Source organism: Protopterus annectens, chromosome 2.part0, assembly GCF_019279795.1.
Source record: "Protopterus annectens isolate FY-2018-M chromosome 2.part0, PAN1.0, whole genome shotgun sequence".
Lineage (NCBI taxonomy): Eukaryota > Metazoa > Chordata > Ceratodontiformes > Protopteridae > Protopterus > Protopterus annectens.
In genome coordinates, this window is record NC_056728.1 from 606,846,253 (window position 1) to 606,865,895 (window position 19,643).

The 19,643-nt window shown below is 38.1% G+C and overlaps 1 protein-coding gene across 1 annotated transcript in view; it reads right to left on the reverse strand.

Moving 5' to 3' along the window:
* The window catches only part of LOC122792759 (phospholipid-transporting ATPase ABCA1-like), a 2,266,772-nt gene that overhangs the window by 1,524,453 nt on the left and 722,676 nt on the right, over positions 1–19,643 (reverse strand). The window contains exon 15 of the mRNA XM_044060333.1: positions 5,181–5,385. Within this exon, the coding sequence (XP_043916268.1) occupies positions 5,181–5,385 (205 nt within the window). The remainder of the gene's footprint in view (positions 1–5,180; positions 5,386–19,643) is intronic.

Here is a 19,643-nt window from a genome sequence, read left to right on the forward strand (position 1 = left end):
TAAGCATACGCATACGCAGTACATCAGAAAAAGCCCCAAGATAGTGGAAAACCATGGAAGGGCACCACACAGGTATTATACAAAGGCATTATTTAAGAAAAGTAAGTATTTTTTTCTTAAATAATGTCATTGTATAATAGCAATAACCCATGTCTAGGTGTGGGTAATGGTAGATTTACCCACGGTTGTCTTTGTTTGGTCATTCAGGCTTCGCCCTCGTGACCAAACCATACCAACTGTGGGTAAATCTAACATTACCCACAGCCAGACATGGGTTATTGTTTAAATAACTATAAGAATCTATCAGAAGAGGTTAGAACAGATTGGAAAAAGTGACTGGAAAACAATTTACAAGAAAACAAAGGGGAGACATGACTCCCATGCATGCAACCAAGTGCAGAGGGTTTAGGATATTTGTTTGGAAGTGTTTGCATAGCTATTTTTGTACCTCAAGCAGACTTGAAAGAAGTTTTCCTCAGGCTGACAACAAATGGAGGTAAGAAGAAAGAGATAACTGGGAACTTATGTTTTGGGAGTGCAATGAGTTAGCAGATTTTAAAAATTCCCTGCAGAGTACTCCGTCAGAAATATTAGGTGAGCAGAGGCTGTAAGTAAGGAAATGATTCTTCTGAGCTGGGATACAGGATCTGAATTGTCTAGATACAGTAAGGCCTTATTAGGTTTAATGCTGTTGGCTGCCAAAAAGCAATTACTAGATAATAGAAACCAAAGTCTACAGTAACAGTATTTAAGGTACTGACTATTATAAAAGAGATAAAATAACTAGAAGAGTGGATTTTTAGAAGAGGGAAAAGGCAAATTACAGATAAGTAAATGGAAATTGTGGGAACAATGCATTTGTAATAATGTCCAGGAGAAAAAGTGATGTTTAAGGGAAGGTAGGAATTCAGCAATTTTTGTAATGCTGAACTGATAGTAGTAGCAAAGAAAATATATGTGATGTTTATTGTACTTAAATAGAAAAAAGTTAAAATGGCTTGCTTTCTTTTCTATTAATGTATGTTTGCCTATGTCTTAAGTGATAATTTAATAAAGGTGTTTAAAATAAGAAATAAGGGTTTAGTTCACTTAATAAGAAATAAGGGTTTTATCCCTATCATATCAATGAGCCCCTGTAAGTTGTGATCATAATGATATCAGGCTAGTAATACACAAACTGCTGTGCATAGTCTAAAACAGCTTTACCTTTTAGAAGAAAAGTCTATTTTAAATCAAACAATAATGAAAAGTAGATAAATGTGTTACTCGATGACTGACTTAGAAAAATGAGCCCTGTGACTGTTGAACAATCATATAGGAAAAGGTCAAAAATGCAATGCATTCCATTCTGAGTGAGATAAAAAAAATTTTCAATAAGTGTAAGTATAACATATGGAATACTCAGAAAAAGTAAAACAATGGAAGTATAATAACACATGAATTAACTTATAGGTACTAACTAAAATAAATGTATCAGTTTTTGCATATGGCTGATTAACCTCCTTATCATATATTGCACTGGAATATGTATTTTTTATAAAAAAGTCTTATTGTTGTATTTAGTAATTTAGTATGAATGATCTCTGAGTAAATATAATTACTTATAATTGTTCCAGAAAGTCTGAATCTCCAATTTCCTCTTTTACAAGCGATTGTTTCAGACAAATGGGATCTGGACATTATTCATCAGGGTTACATATGACAGTGGAAGGAAATTCTTCCTTTCCAGGGGGTCATTCCTCATCCTCCAGATCAAACTTTTTTGTTCTTAATGCCAAAGAAATAAATTATTTGGAGACATGGTCTGGATCTTTCATTCCTAAATCCATGTGTGATAGTGCCCCAATTCAGAATGATGTCACTTGCAAACTGTTATCTCTTTTTCCTGTCAAGTTTCCGGGTAACACTAAACTTATAAGATGATCATTATCACATCAATGTTCATCCAGACTTCAGACATTTCGCAATGTTTCTATGTCTGGACCACATTCTCAGCTCTCTTCCTTAACCTTTGGATGATCTACTACACCAGGAGTCTTCACAAAGTGTCTAGCTCCAGTTATAGTTCATTGCAGGCTACAGGGTATGCACATTTTCCATATTTAGATGACTTGCTTATCTTTGCAGAGTCTTTTTCAAAGTGTCAGAAATCTCTGTCTTCGGTGCAAGATTTGTTATACAAGCTGAGATTCCAAGAGAACAATCAAAGGACTTTCTTGACTCCCTCACACAGGATTGTGTTCCTGGGATATCAACTAGACACCTTCAGCTCAAAGAGTTTTCCTTCTACAGAAAACAATATATCTTTATTTAGGTATGTTTCTAAGGTTTTCTACTCAGACTTTGGCCCCTTTGAAGAAATACCTCAGGATTTTGCATCTTGTGGCATGTAAGATACCCCTGGTAAGACTCCATATTAAAAAGATACGTTGATATCTGAAACCTCTTTGGTCCCAGCATCAACATCCTTTATATTTTCAAATTCCAGTGCTGGGGTTTGTCAAAACAGAGATGTTTTGTTGGAGACAACAGATATCCTTAAATCCAGGTCTCTTCTTCTTCCTCTCTGCTCCAAAACAGTCAGTCACCACAGACACTTCAGCCTTTGCTTGGGGGAGCAGTTTCAGGGGGGATAAAGGTGAAAGGTTGTGGGACACCTAGGACAGACACAAGGGCATAGATATCTGGGAGATGTTTGCCCTGATCAAGGCACTCAACTCTCTGGACTATCTTTGTCCCTCAGGATCTCTTCAAAGTGGTTTCAGACAGTACCACAGTTGTGTGGTATATCAACAATCAAGGGAGAACCATGTCATATCCCCTTTACAGGTTATCCATGTTAGCTTGGGATATAGCTAAACAACACAATCTCACTTTGCAGACATCCTACATTCTGTCAGAGAAAAACTGTATTACAGACAAGCTGAGCAGGACCAGGATAAACTCTCATGAAAGGAAACTGGATCAGGGGGTCTTCCAGTATTTGATATATATCTGTGGAGAGTTCCTCTAGTAGACCATTTATGCCTGCTCTTTGAAAAATCAAATTGGCAAGATTCTGTTCCAGGACTCTATGGAAGAAGGCCTGGAAAATGGATACATTTTCTTTCCTTTGGACAGGAATGTCACTGTATGCTTTTCCATCCTTTCCACTAATATACAGGGTACCTTTGAAGATTCAGAAGAGATCCCCCAAGATCATTGTAGTAACTGCCTCCTGGGCTAGACAGCTGCAGTTCTCTCTTCTTTTGGAAATGGACAGGGGAAATTGCCACAAGTCTCCTTGCAAATTTGATCTGCTCACACAAGAAAAGGGGTGTTTGATGCATTCTGACATCAATCATTTTAAATTGATTGTCTGGATGATTAGGCCTTAATTCCTTTTAGGCATCTGATTACTGAGGTTGTGCAGCAGGTACAAACTGAGGCAAGAAACCCTGCTACAAAAAATGATATAATAGCAAAAGGAAAAGGCTTTCTAGTTGTGTCAGCAGCATAACCAGAACCTATTCAGGGCTTGGTGGTCTGTGGTTTTACAGTATTTGTGTGAGTTACTATTGTATGGCCTTTCTTATTCTTCTGTTAAGGTTCATTTATCAGCAATCTCAGCATGCCTGCCCATGGATCCTCCTCTTTCAAGGCAGTCATATGTCAAAATATTCTTGAAAGGCATTTTTCATAAGAGGCTTCAAAATAAACCGGTGGCACCTCCTTGGGGTCTTAATTTTGTGTTAGAGAAACTAACACTTGCTCCATTTCAACCAGCTAATCAGGCTAACTTGAGGTTCTTAACATGGAAAACAGTTTTACTGATTGCCTTGAACTCTGCAAGAAAGGTATTTGACTTGCAAGCTCTTATGGTGAGTTAAGCCTAAGTTATTTTCCATAGGCACAGAGTTTCTTAGAGAACTAATCCTTCTTTTATGCTTAAAGTGATATTGAAGTTTACTTTATGCCAGACTATTCATCATCCTGTTTTCTTTACTGCAAAGGAAAAAGGATACTCCATACCTTAGATGTCCTCAGACAGCTCAGGTGTCTATCTTGACAGAAGTATATCACTCAGAACTTTGGATCATTGTTTATTTCTTGAGAAGGTAAGAAGAAGGGACAACCTGTATCAAAACAGACTGTTTTCAAATGGTTCTCAAAGGCTATTAACTTTTGCTACACTCACCATGACAAATCTATTTCAGGCAGAATCAAGGTCTTGTCAACCAGGGCCTTGGCTTCATATATGTTTTTGGAATAGGTTGGATTCTAGAAATATTCTAGAAGCTGCTAATTGGTCCTATGCACATACTTTTGCACTATAAGGTTGATTCCTTCTCTAGGCCTAGATCAATCCTTGCTAGGATCATTCTCCAGTGGTCATTGCACTTTTCTCCTTCTACCTCCCAAATGTAGTATGCTAAGATAATCTACCCTTATAGCTAACGCTAGTGCAACAATGATCAATATGATGAACATTGTACAGTTGTATAAGCTGAACTTGCTATAACAGCAGCTATTCAAATGATCACTGCTGCAATAGTTGTTCCCTCCTTCCATCTCCCTTGTTTATTGGTGTGTTATTGTTCCTGGTACAGTCCTTTTAGAGTTTAGCGTCCCTCTTTTTGCTGGCAAGAAAACTCTGAAAGGCATTGCTGCCACACCTTTCTTTTAATTAGTTCAGCTTAAGCTGCTTGAATGGTTGGGCATGTGGAAGGTGCCCAACAGCTTTGGAAGCTTGCTGGCCATTATATCATTGGCAATATATAACCTGTACAGTATTAATAATTTGAACAGCTACTACTATGGTAAGTTCTGGTTACACAGCTGTACTTTATAACACATTATATATCAATAGTAAGAGTAGATAGGCAGCATTGCAGATGTGTAAATTTGAGAAACAATGTAAATTCTACTTGCTACAGTTCATATATTGCAAATGACATTCATATTATGTCCTACCCAAATGACCTTTTTACTGATCAATTATTTAGATGTTGTAAATGCTGAATATTTCAGTCTATGGATACTCTATGTAAAATGTATGAATGGTTTTACCTGAAGAGTCAAAATCTATAGTTGGATACTATTACTATATTTTAATTTTATTATTTTTTTCTTTTTGCAAATTGAAAGTTTTAAGTCAGTTCCACCCCAATTTTCTTCTCTGAAAAAACAGAAAACTGTACCTGGGAAAACATTTTCAATGTACCATGTTAAAACCCAATAGATGAAAGCATCAAAAAGCATCATAATCATAGATACAACAAAGCTGTAACGTTCTCCATCTGCAGGGCTGAGATGGATGTTACGCCATTGAATGCCGACTCCTTGTTGTTCATAAAGTGATAAATTTTCACAGCCAAACCCAAAGGCTACTGTTGATAGTAGACTCTGAAAAAAAGGAAAAATTATTTTAAAATTGAAAGGTTTTAAAAAATACATTTTACATAGTGGGTTTTGCACAGTCATTATGATTTGTCTGATTATATTTTAACTCTGTGAGATTTCATGAAATATGTTCTAGGGTTTACTGTTTATGGCTTTGTATACTTTTAATTATATATCCTGAGCTTTTTTTAGCAAGACAAGGCAGAAAAAACATGCAGGTGAAATTAAACTTAATGTGGTACAAGCACACTGAAAATGTGGATAATAGATTTGCTCAAAAATTATATTCATGGTGACTGCTGGACACCATTACAATCATGCATTTTACACATTAACTGAAAAAATTAAATTAATTTTAATGGGGAGACAATCCATACCATATCTTTCAGCATTTATTTACAAGACAAAAAGTATTAGCGTAAAGGTTATACAGTTTTCACAGCTTCTTAATGTATCTTTTCATGTAGCTGTAAAAAATTTCATTCAATTTATTCTGCAACTAAGTCACAGAAAAATTCTTAAAATTAATGAAGCAACATTAAAAGAATAAATTTGTTTTTCCTCACAGCACTTTGAAGTATTTACTTCTGTTTGTTTCCTGGGAATGGGTATTTTAACATATTGTTTGAAAATTCTCAGTATACTGTATTTTAACATATTGTGTAAAATTTTACTTACTGTGGAGCTTTTTCCCCCGGGCCTCCACTGAAAATGGACCTGTGTCCAGTCGGACCATCCCGGTTAACAAATGTAAAATAAAAATAAAATAAAATAAAAATAAATTGTCCATATGAGAGCACAGACATGCTAGTTCTGCTTGTTTTCTCCACACAGTAATTACATAATTTAATTATTTTAAAAATAAGACAGTTTTTGTTTAAGGATTAAGCAAATGAAGTGAATGAAAACTATGAAGTAAGTCATCCAGATCCACTATGAAACCATGTCTTACAAAACACTGAGGGACAACGTCACTAATGACAAATGGCCAAAACACAGAACGTGAGAAAACTCGAACTCTAATCAGTTTTTCAGGCAGTCAATCCCTCCAGCACCCCTTATAAGTCAAGCCTCCAAAGTTATTTATACTACCTCCATGGCCAAACAAACAAACTAGAAGTACATTGAAATCTGCCAAAATGAAAGAGTCACTCAAAATGTACACTTAGAAAACACAATGGAAGTGATTCCCTGTGGAAAGCAGTCAGTTGATTTCTGTTCTTCTGCATCTTGTGACTCAAGCACTTTAAGTTTAGAAATTTGTCCTCATACATTAATTAAAGATGTATATAAAATGTGAGCACACCTAGTAATCTCATCAGTTCTGAATAACACTAACAAAAAGAATTTGCATACAGTTCACCTTACATTATGTGTTAGAAACTTTCTTTTTCATGTTCACTGATAGTATGCATTAAAATACATCCTTCACTCCTTCAGTGTTTAGCACTTTGACTTTTTCTTCATTCTCTTTCTGCATTTATCTTTATATATATATATCTTCTTCTTCTTCTTTCGGCTTTTCCCGGTTAGGGTTTGCCACAGCGGATCACCTATCCGCTCATGATTGGCAGCAGAGTTTTACAGTGTCGAGTTGCCAGCCCGGCACCCAACCTTCCACGAAAGGTACACACATACACACAGTCATAAATGGGGCCAATTTAGAGTGTCCAATCCACCTACAGCATGTATTACATATATATATATATATATATATAGAGAGAGAGAGAGATACAAACATACATATACATATATATGTATGCACAACCTCCTTACTAGATTGAAGGTATGTTTTACAGAGGAGAATGTATGGCGTATACATTTTATTCAGTGCACTTACTATATTCTGAAGCAGATGATGAATACATGAAATTAAGAAGATTATAAAGAAGGCTTGATGTGGAAGGTAAGTGTGGGTTTATGGTGTCAATGACATAACTTTCCAATATACTGAAAAGTTTACAGTTTTGTACACTTGTGAACATTATCTTATATAAGGCACAAATACATGCCTTGGATTTATTTGCCCTTTGGTACTATCCATTACTAATAGAACTGAAGACTAATACCTTTTGAAATTAAAAGTGAAGTTGCAAAAAAACCTACAAAGAATGAATAAACTGAAAAAAGAATGTACTGGTTACTGCTCATATACACTACATTATACTTTATATGATTTATTTCACCTATGTTTATCTGATTTAATCCATTCAACCCATGAATGAAGCACTAGTTTTCAAGTAAGTCTTACTTATATTCAAAGGATGGAAGATAGAAGTACTGATGTATGCCCTACCCCAAAAGCAAAATGGGAGATGATCTTGTGTGCCCTGATCGTAAATTACAGCTGAGGTATTGTTTAGGAGAAACAAATGAAACAAGATAAAGACAGGCTAGATATTTGTGTTTTGTGTACAAGGCAGGGAGGCCAGCACTGTTTCCAAGAATTCATTTCTAAAGGGGTAGCTCATTATGTCTCCCTTCTGGTTTTCAATTTATGGCATGATTATCCCAAGACAAGTAAGGTTACATTCCACTACTGAAACTCTTCTCTAATATGGAAGTTCATTATGGAACAGCTACACAGTCATCAGTTCATGCTTTCTGGAAACATTATAATCTGCATATATTCTCCTGGGCAAGGGAGCACTTTGCTGTGCAATCTTATACAGCTTCCTACAATCTACTCCTTTTAATGTTCAACCATCCTATGGATTGTAAACTTTAGGAATCTTCCCAAGAATGCATCATTAGTGCAAAAGTGTACAATATAATGAACATAGTTACGTCAGGAGATCAACATAATACAAGATCTTGGAGTATGACCTCTGTTGCAGTAACATTTCCCTTCCTCCAGTCCTTATGTTTTTTCCTTTGGCTTCCTTATGGTTGCAGTGGGTATCCCACTCATTCTTTGTATTTACCAGGAGATACCCTTCATCCACTGCCTGACCTAGTATCTGGAAAGGCAGATTAGTAGGTCCCTTTTAGTTGAACATCCTGGGCAGGGGTTGACTTCATTAGGGGGCCTTTTGTTGCCCTGATTGCAGACCTCATCACTAGTAGAAACCATGGAAAGAAGGAATTAAAATATTTCATGGGCAGATGTCCCTCTTATACCACTGATGTGCAAAAATGTATTCATTTCGGATGGAATCTACTTAACTAGGATAAGGAAAGGTGTGAAGCTGTGGATATCAGTCCTTTTATGGCAGAAGTGCCTTAGAAATCATCATCATTGCTACAGTATACGTGCTTAAATATCTAAAATTATAGTAATTGTGTTCAGTCTATGGAGCTGTTCTTTGCCCAGTTCCAGTTTGAGAAGCATGTTTTGGCAAACCATACAGAGGAGGCCCCAAAGACATCACTGTAAAAACAGAATGGCTACACCTCCCCAAAGGTGATGAACATGCAACAGAAAGTGTGCACTGCAGCACTTATCATACAGTACATACAACAAAAACAACAGGGGTTCTTCTGCTCATTTTGTGTCCTTGTCTTGAGAAGGGGAAAATGGTACAGACACAGAAAGTTCAACAAAAGCTATGTCTGAAAAATGAAGAAATAAGTTCAACCCAGCAACTACAAAAGCTTCATCTGAAAGAGGTTGGGAATTAGTAAAAATTAATGCTTATAAGCACTGAATAGAAGCAGAATGGACTGCATGGGATTCATAATACCTCCATTGGGTATACTGAACTAACATTAATAAAGCACATGGCAGATGCCAGAGGAGCTCTGCCTAGTGCAGTGCAAGTGCCTTATGGCTGTATTTCTGTATTTGGTCTAGAGAAAAGGAAAGAAAGTTTGTATCTAGTTGAAATTCAGAAAACAGACAAAGAATGTGAATACAAACATCAAATATACACTGTTGTTGTCAATGTGCTGTTACAGCAAGAATTATGTGTATATGCATACACTGGTCTATATCAGAAGGTCAAGTTTTCAGAAACTCGAAAATGATATTGTCGAGATGATATGCTCAATTTACGAAAAATCAAACTTAAAAAAAGAACAAAAATATACCTTTTTTATACATTTCTGCAGGGAGGCAAGCCCCGCTTTACCCCACATGTGGGAGGCTGCAGCCCCCATGCCCCCGCTGTATTATATATACCAACTCTGAGATCACACTACAGTGGGGAAAAGGATCAATTCCATGATCCTCACTGTACCGCAATCTGCATTCAAAAGCTGTGAGTTTTTGGAATCTCGATCATATCGTCTCAACAATATAAATTTCTAGTTTCTGAAAACTCAAGCTTCTGAAAGGGACCTGTATACACACACACACACACACACACACACACACACACACACACATATATATATGTATCTCATACTATTGAGAGAAAGATCAAATAACCGAATCCAAAACTACCGAGCACACTTTTAATATTCTGAAAAAGCACTTTCACAAAAGTCTGCAAAACAATCCCCAAAATAAAATAAAACAAAACATTAAAAAAAAAAAACAGTGAACATGTTTATGCAGGGGGGGGCAAGCCCCCCTGCACCCCCCACACCACCCTACTTTTATATTCTCACTCCGAGATTGCACTACAGTGGGGAAAAGGGAATATTCCCTTATCCCCATGGCACAGAGACCTCAGCAAAAGCCATTCTATCATTATTTTAATTTCCTTGCGCTCACTTCAGCAAAAGTGCATTTTCGGTGAAAACGCACTTTCACTAAAGTGTGCTCAGTAGTTTTGGTTTCGGTTATTTGAGCTTTCGCTCATTACTACGACACCCATATATATATATCTATATCTATATATATCTATATCTATATATATATATATATATATATATATATATATATATATATATATATATATGGTTCCCCTTGACTTGATCGACACGCCAAAACACCGATGCTCAGAAGACCGACTCCAGAAGACCGACGAGACAGATGATCGACAAGGTGAAATCCCGACAGCCGAAACACCGACATGGGCAACGTGTGAGCGCGACTCGGTAAGTGTGTGATAGTGAGGGATTTAGCGTTAGGGAGCGGACAGGTAAGTGTGAGATAGTGAGGGATTTAGGGTTAGGGTGTGGGAAAGGTGAGTGTGCGGTAGTGTCGGACTTAGGGTGCGGGTAAGGTAAGTGTGCGATAGTGACGGAGTTTAGGTTTAAGGGCGGGTTAAGTGAGTTAGGGTTAGGGTGCAGGTAGGGTAAGTGTGTGATAGTGATGGACTTTAGGTTTAGTGGCAGGTTAAGAGAGTTAGGGTTAGGGTGCGCGTAGGGTAAGTGTGCGATAGTCACGGACTTTAGGTTTAGTGGAGGGTTAAGTGAGTTAGGGTTAGGGTGCTGGTAGGGTAAGTGTGCAGTAGTGTTGGACCTTAGGGTTAGGGTTTGGGTTACGGTTAGTGCATGCATAGTTGTGTGTAATGTGTAGTTTACGTTTTGTGTGTCGGTGTTTTGGGTGTCGGTGTTATGGTGTTCGGTTTTGTGAGTTGTCGGTTTAATGCGTTTTCGGTCTTTTGGTGTCGGTGTTTTGGGTGTCGGCTTTTTGGCGTGTCGGTGTTGTGATAGGGATCCATATATATATATATATATATATATATATATATATGTATATATAATATATATATATATATATATATATATATATATATATATATATATATATATATATATATATATATATATATATATATATATATATATGGTTTACTATCAAAATGTCGATCCGTACTACGTCGAATAACATATACTCGAAAACGGATGTTCGAAAGTGGTACCATCGGTGTCACAAATAACAATCTAACAACGGGTTTTAACATGGGTCGAGGTAGGGGAGATGTTTGTAGTTCGGAATAACACTGAACACCTACCTCGACCCATGTTAAAACCGTTCCTAGATTGTTTTTTTGACACCGATGTTACCGTTTTCGAACTTCTGTTGTCGATTATACGTTATTCGACGTAGTACGGATCGACATTTTGATAGTAAACCTATATATATATATATATATATATATATATATATATATATATATATATATATATATATACATATATATATATAGATAGATAGATAGGGGTCTACCTGATAACACCGACATGCCAAAACACCGACAATGAAATAACCGACACCACAAAACCGAAAGTTCAAAATCACGAAACTTCACATGCCCGACAAACCACAATCCCGACAATCAACAAAACACAGACCTTATCCAAAAAACACACACACAACACAAGCACACCAAAAACCTTACAAACCTACACTAACCTTACATACACAACTATCTATGCACTAACCTTAACCCTAACCCTAAGGTCCATCACTATCGCACACTTACCTTACCCGCACCCTAACCCTAACTCACTTAATCCACCCCTAACCCTAAAGTCTGAATCTATCACACACTTACCTTACCCACACCCTAACCCTAACTCACTTAATCCGCCCCTAACCCTAAAGTCCATCACTATCGCACACTTACCTGACCCACACTCTAATGTCCCTCACTATCACACACTTACCTTACCCGCACCCTAACCCTAACGTACATCCCTATCGCACCCTTACCTTATCATGTCGGTGTTCTCAGCGTCGGGCTTTTTAACTGTAGGTCTTCTCCGTTGTCGATCTTCCGGTATCGGTTATCTTGTTGTCAGTGTTTTCCGCTTTCGGCATAATCAGGTAGACCCATAGATAGATATATATAGATAAATAGATTTTTTTTTTTTTGCTGCCACCAACCACCAGCTAGCCTTAGGCTGTTCCTGCAGTGTTTAATTTCTTGTCCATCCCTAAATCTCCCCATTACTCCTACCAGGTACCCTAGAAGTAGCTCTTCACTGGGTGGGCCGAACCTCTCAGGGATTGAACCTCAATAAAGACTCGCTGCTTAGCTTAGGGGGAAAAAAAGAGTCCAATGGAGTTCAGTGAGCACTGAGACCGAGAGTCATTTTTGCAGTGGTCTGTCATGTATCTTAGCTGTGGAAGTGTCCAATGTAATATATTCATGGCTTAATATGTATTTACTAAGCTCATAACTAAGGAAACCATCAAGAAATTATGCCACATAACACAATACTGGTAGGAAATGTAAGAGATTAACAATGTTCCCCTATTAAACAGACTTTCTCCATATATCCCCAGTGAAATTGTCCAATAAGTCATCCAGGCAGGCTTTAAAGATTGCTTGAAATTGTCCAATAAGTCATCCAGGCAGGCTTTAAAGATTGCTTGGGAAGCACTCAGCATGATGGGTTAGGGTATTCTATTCCAGAAATGAAGGAGATGTTGGGTTAGGGATCTGTGAAATCATCTGGTGTTGCTGGTGTGGCAGCATATGTTTAGGTCTCTAGAGCGAGTGGTTACTTTACCAATGGTTCTTTTTTGGTGAAGAAGGCCAAGAATTATTGGTTTGTTCACAGCACTGAAGGCTAAGCAGAGATCATCTCTCAAATGTCTGTATGATATGGATTAGAGGGACAGGCCATTTTGTCTGACAGAGTAAATAAGGGTACTGAGACCTGAGATGTTTTTATGGTGGAATCATTGTGATATTTCAAAGTGATGTATATATTTACTGAAGTAATGGTCCTAATGAAGGATGAATAAAGAAGAACTATAACATCACTGTTTCTTCAGGAGATACCAGAAAGGATATGTTGCAGAAGATAGATTTTCCGGACATCAGAGAGACATGGTGCTCAAAGAAAAGTTCATTATCAACATAGGTATACACATCTTTGACAACTAAATTTAAGTAGAATATTATCTATAAGGTAAGCTGTATTGATGTTAAATTTATCAAAGGAAACCATGCTGCCTCTCTTGTTGTTGAGGGTAAGCCCATAATTAATACAACAAGCATTTATTTTTCCAAACATTGATTGAGAATTCCAGTATCAAAATTACTTTGATAATTGCCTCCATTTTGCAGTCATCAACAGACTTTGTTAGCCATAGTCCCCTGATACTGGCTTTTCTGTCAGAGAAATATACATACCAAAAAGGAGTGGGCCCTGGATAGAGCCCTATGGGCTACCATTGCTAACATTTTTCTACTTACACAAACACCCTCAACACTGAGAGCATGGGTTTTTTAGCCAGTTATCGATCACGTGAACTATGTCTCTTAATTTTGAGTGGATAAAGCTGGTCAATAATATGGGAATGGGGAGATAGCATTAATGGCCTTGACAAGGCCCAGATAAGCATTGTGGGCTTTATTTCCCTTTGCAATGGCCTTATGTCAGCTTGGCATCTCCATCTCCTGCTTTAATATGAGATGACCTATGGGTATCCTCTTCTTCACTAGTGGTCACACAGGCATCCGATTTCTCTTCACCCTACCTTCTAGTATAGGAGCTCTGGCTGTCAGCCGCTTCATTCAGCAGCCTGAGTCCATTCAGTATCTCAGGCTGATAGAGGTTCTGACAAATACCGTGCCTTTGCACCATTTGGATTTCTCAACAAACAGTTTATTGCAGAGCTAAGACAGTGTTTCATTCACAAATGAGGTTTGAATGCATTTTGCTCAAAGGATAATGAATATGCAGTCACATACATTTCATAGTTTTTGATATCCCTTATAGGCTACAGATATATTGCACTATAAAAAATGTTTATATCTTCAATGTGATGTGGCAATGATGTCACCCATACAATGGCTGCAGAAAACACAAGGAAAGAGAACAGGTGAAACAACCTAATGTACAGCAGATATGCCAACGGAAGACAGCTGTAGCAGCAATACCAGTCACATATCAATATGGTACAACAGGGACTGTATAGTGAAACTGTGTATTATGTGACTGTCACACAAGGTGACATAACAATGGAGAAGAGGTCTGAGTGAGATAAGCATCCTTACATGAACAATGCAGAGAACATATATCAGGGATGTTATATATAATTGGGGTAGGGTACATTTTGTGAAGCTGTGCAAACTGATTTGCCTAAATAAGAGTGTAACCTCAGAAGAGATCTCCAGCAAGTGGGACACAGACAAAGGCTCATGGATAACCTTAAAAGAAGCAAGCACTATCATGGACAATATCAGAATAATATAATCAGTAATACCATGTCTTTGACATAGCATATTTGATTTAGAGTGATCAGAGATGGTTCTACAGAAACCCACCTGTACAACTGTTATGACATGTCTACAGTCTATGAGGGTAATCATCATGCACAGTCTTGACACTATAACACCTGCAGGAAGTATTAGGAGGGACGCTGCTTTACCTGTATGTAACATTATGGTCAATACAGGCTAATTGACTGGTGTGCGTGGAATATATATATATATATATATATATATATATATCTATATATATATAGAGAGAGAGAGAGAGATAGCACAATCCACACTGTTACAAATGTTACCCATGCCATTAATATTGTCACACAGTTATGTATGTACTGTGTGCATCACCAGAACAAGTATCACACATGCATCTGGTGTAATAACTTGATGGGGTTTCCACACCATCAGAGAGTAATGTTTATCTCACAAAAATAATACCTAGGTATGGCCAATAAGATGTGTGACAGCTCATTGTGGCAACAGTGGTACATTTCAGTTACACATCACTGGAAGATGTGTAGTGAGGTACACGAAGAAGCCTGCATTGTACTAGGTTATTGGTGTGATGAAGGCTGTGAACTAAGGAAGCATTATAGCCTGTGATGTGTATGTCCTTCACATGCTCAGTAGTTGTGTACATACAAGGGAGTACTCAGCACTGTGGCCACATGCTGGTGTACATTCCACGTACCATCTATCCCAGGTCACAGGACACATACCTATTGGTCTGATTATAGGGTGTGATGTCTACATTATACTTGGGTTATGTGTTTGTCTTCCTAATTTAACAACCGCCCCCATGTTTTTGAGTCATTGCAGGTGTTGTCATGGCTGTGGCAGCAATCTGTGGTGTGTGTTGATACTGTCTGTATTATACTAATATCACTGTTGGAGTCAATGACTGCCCACAATCTATAGTCCCTCAAACATCTGTTTGGACACAAGATGTGTATGTCATTTGTGATGTCTGTGACTTAAATAATGGACAGGTCCTAGCAGACAGCCCTGATGTACAGACCTGATCACTGGACCTGAGATATAGTTTACTTCACACATTTCAACATATTTTGATACCATGTATGTGATGCAGTGGTCTCCCCACTTGGTGATGTAGGTGGTTATGGCCACATCTGACAGTGATGAATGAATACCTCAGTGTGGATTTGTGTCAAAGGCCTTGGGCTTGTCAAGTTCAAAAGGATGATAGTGTTGTCATCATGCATACCCTCGATGGAGTCTTTGAGGACATCTAACAGACATAACAGACATAATGTAGCATTATTAACTCACACAGGTCTGTTGCACTTAGTTGAAATATTACTAGTGTCCATTTAGTAAAAGGTCCATGTTGACATGTTGGTCTACCTCACAGATGAGGAAAGTCAGGATGTGTATATTCATCCATGCATTGGGTGCTATCTCCCCCAACTCACATGGATGCATATTGATGTACATCCTTCTACAGGAACATAGTCTGTGTGGAGGGTGCGTTGAAGTGTGTATTCAACTGTATCAGGAAGGTGTATGTATTGAGTCATGTGATAGGCAATCTGCGATGTTGTCACAGCCCATTGATTCTGTGTGATAGGTATGGATGAAGGCAAGACAGTGCATACTAGCTATCCTGATCTGGCATAGGATTTGGATGCAACCCCCCCATGAAGGTATCATTGAGAAACTCACCCAGTTGGGATTAACCCTTAAGTCACTAGATGGGTAACATTTGCCCTTTTCCCCACTGAAGTGCAATCTCGGACTTGCTATATATAAGTAGGTGGGGTGTGGGGGGGTGCATGGCCCCCCACTGTGATGGGTTTGATATAATGTAGTTTGTGTTATGGTTGGTGAAGGGGACAAGTAATTCCCTTCCCTTAGAAAAATGTTCACTGAAGTGAATGTTCAGTGATCGTCCATTTGCTGTTTGGGGTCGATAAATGGCTGCTCATTGGAATTCGTTTTTGATGAATTAATGTGGAACTGATTTTCATAAATGACTCTTTATTAATTGCTCAGAAATAATAGGACAGTTAGTATTATTACCAACTGACACAACTAATTGAACAAAACTGTGACTAGATGAAACAGATCTAGAAAAATAGTTATGAAAGATGCTGGCCATTGACAGAAAACCATTAACCATGGGATGTCCAAAAAGAAATGGACCGATTTTAAAATAGCTAAGATTCATATAATTACCACATTTATTAAACAATTTCTTATTGGTGGTTGCAGATGTTAGATGTTCTCCATACTCTGTTTTTGTACGACAAATTCCATCCCAAATTTCATGGCCACAAATTTCTTTTTGATAGAAATGCTATTGAACTTTCTACATATCCTAAATATCTGTCTTTTTCTGTACCTCAATGCTTTGAGTTTACAGTTCCAACATGGGGCAAAGTATTTTTGCTACTTTTCTCAAACTTCTGCAACGAGAAAGTATATGAACACCCAGGTGTGTTTTAACTTTTCATGCTACTTGAACTAAAGTTACCACACAAAGCAAAGTACACTAGCATGGTGCATGATCTTCCTTATTACCAGACATCCTGGGGAACCTATGAGCCATCCACTCTTACAAGGTTGATGACCTAGTGCTAATAGTTTTATTATTTAGGTTTGTGTAATAGTAGCAATCATTTATAACTGAAAGAAGTCAAGAACGTGAGAAACAAGGGCTTATCAAAATGGTACTAGAGTTGTAAATAAATCTTTTATGAATACAGCTCCACAGTTCTTGTTGTTATTTTTTTTTTTTTACCACAAAGCTGGGCTCCTCATCTGGGAGAGTCCATTTTTCAGTCATTGATCAGGTAGTACCTTCCAATAGGGGGGATCCAGATACGTTACTTTTAGAACAAAAGGAATTAATTTGGCAGCTAAAACTAGAAGCTTATCATTATCCAGGCTTAAATGGAATGTTATCCATTTCTTGTATTTTAAAATTAAGAAGTTTGGTTAGGTAATTTTATTGTATTTATTTTGTAGATTGTATCCATTTTAATTCCTTCATCTATTTTTTATCTATTTTAGCATGGCTTATGAAAGTATGGATTTTCCTTTTACTGCTTGTTCAGTAAGGTTGAGTTCTCAGGGTAGGGTTTGAGCAGGTGTTGTGAATGTATTGGCTTAATTGCTAAGTAGTCATGTGATTTATGAGCCTTTTATTAAGGTGTAAGTTGGAATGTGTTGTTTGTTTTTCTGATGAAGTTGGTGTGGGACACTGACGAAAAGCCTATTATTGTTGAGCTTAAAATAAAATTTTAACTTGCAGTTTATCAGCATTACTGTGTCTGGAATTGGTGCATCTGCTGAGGTTTATCATCTTGCCGGCTTCTTTTTTTCAAGTTTGGTTTGTTTTGCGACATTAGTTTTTTTTTGTGGTTATTTTTTTTTACCACGAAGCTGGGCTCCTCATCTGGGAGAGTCCATTTGAATTAGTTGTATCTGTTTCTGTTAGTTTATAACAAATAGCAGAAAATATATTTAACTAAAAAATAATAGATTATGACACACGTTTGTACTGCACTTTACAAATTCCACATTTTAGTCTTCTTCTTCTGGCTTTTTCCCGGATAGGGGTCACCACAGAGGATCACTTGTCCAGTCATGATCGGCAGTAGAGTTTTACAGTGTCGAGTTGCCAGCCTGGCGCAAAACCTTCCACGGAATGCACACACACACACACACACACACACACACACACACACACACACACACACACACACACACACACACACACGCGCACACACACACACACACACACACACACACACACTCATGCCTAGGGCCAACTTAGAGTGTCCAATCCACCTACAGCATGTCTTTGAGAGGAAATCAGAGCACCCAGAGGAAACCCACGCAACTACAGGGAGGACATGCAGACTCTGCACAGAAGGCACCCCACCTGAGGATCAAACCAAAGAACCTCTTGCTGTGAGGCAATAACACTGACCGCTGAACCACTGTGGTCACGCCACAAATTCCACATTTTAGTACTGAGCACTATAATTGATTTATTTCTTTTCATAAAAAACTTGAGTGTATTCATTACAGTGTTCTTTTAGTTTACGATATTTGATAAAGAAACTATTTCAAAGACATAGATATTGTGGGGGTATGCCAAAATATATGGAGCATGAGGGCAATGCACTAAATAATGCAGTAATATTAGTGCAACATGTGGACTGCACTAAATAATGCAGTGGTATTAACACAACAAGTGCACTGCACTAAATAATGCACAGGTATTAGTGCAAGAAGTGCAGAGCACTAAAAAGTGTAGGGGTATTAGCACACCAGTCAGAACATAAACCCCTACGTCACAAGATGGGTTGCCAACTGGCTTACAGACAGACTCATGTGGTAAGAATAGCAGGCTCCAGGTCCGACTCTAAACCAGTCAGAAGTGGTGCCTGCAAGGCTCGGTCCTGGGACCCCTACTGTTCGACATATACTTCTCAAAAGTACAGGCAAACACAGGAGGACTATGGCTAACCAAGTTTGCCAATGACTGCAAACTGGGAGCCATATTAACTCTCCGGCTAACACTGACATCCTCCAAAAAGGCCTTACTGAGACGGACACCTGGTGTCAAAATCATGGCCTCAAGCTAAATGCCAAAAAATGCATAGTCATCCCATTTGGGAAAAACAAAACACCAACAAATTACCACATAGGTGGCAGACCCCTTAATTCAGAAGAGGTAATAAGAGATCTGGGGACCAAGGTAGATAGTAATCTCTCCTTTGACAATCATATTGCCAAAGTAGTTAGGAAATCCTTCTATGTGGCCCTTCTAATTACTAAAGGGTTTGCATCTAGAAATAAAGAGGTTATAGTGCTCCTCTACTCGTCACTCATCAGACCCATCATAGAGAACAATGCCCCATTTGGGATGTACCTCACAAGACAATTCCAACCGCTGGAAAGACCACAAAAGTACCTCACCAAGAGTATTACTGGCCTCAAACATATGTCCTATGCAGACATACTGAAAAAACTCCAGCTGTACTCAGTGGCATATCTCTTACTCAGAGGTGATCTCTGCCTGACTTACAAAGCCATGTCCAACTCAGAATTGATGGACATACTCCACCTAAAGAAATCCAAGTCACTGAGAGCCACGCGCTCTAGTGAGCTAAACCTCACCACAACAATAAATAGAACATGCTGGAAGGATAGATTCCTGTCACAGAG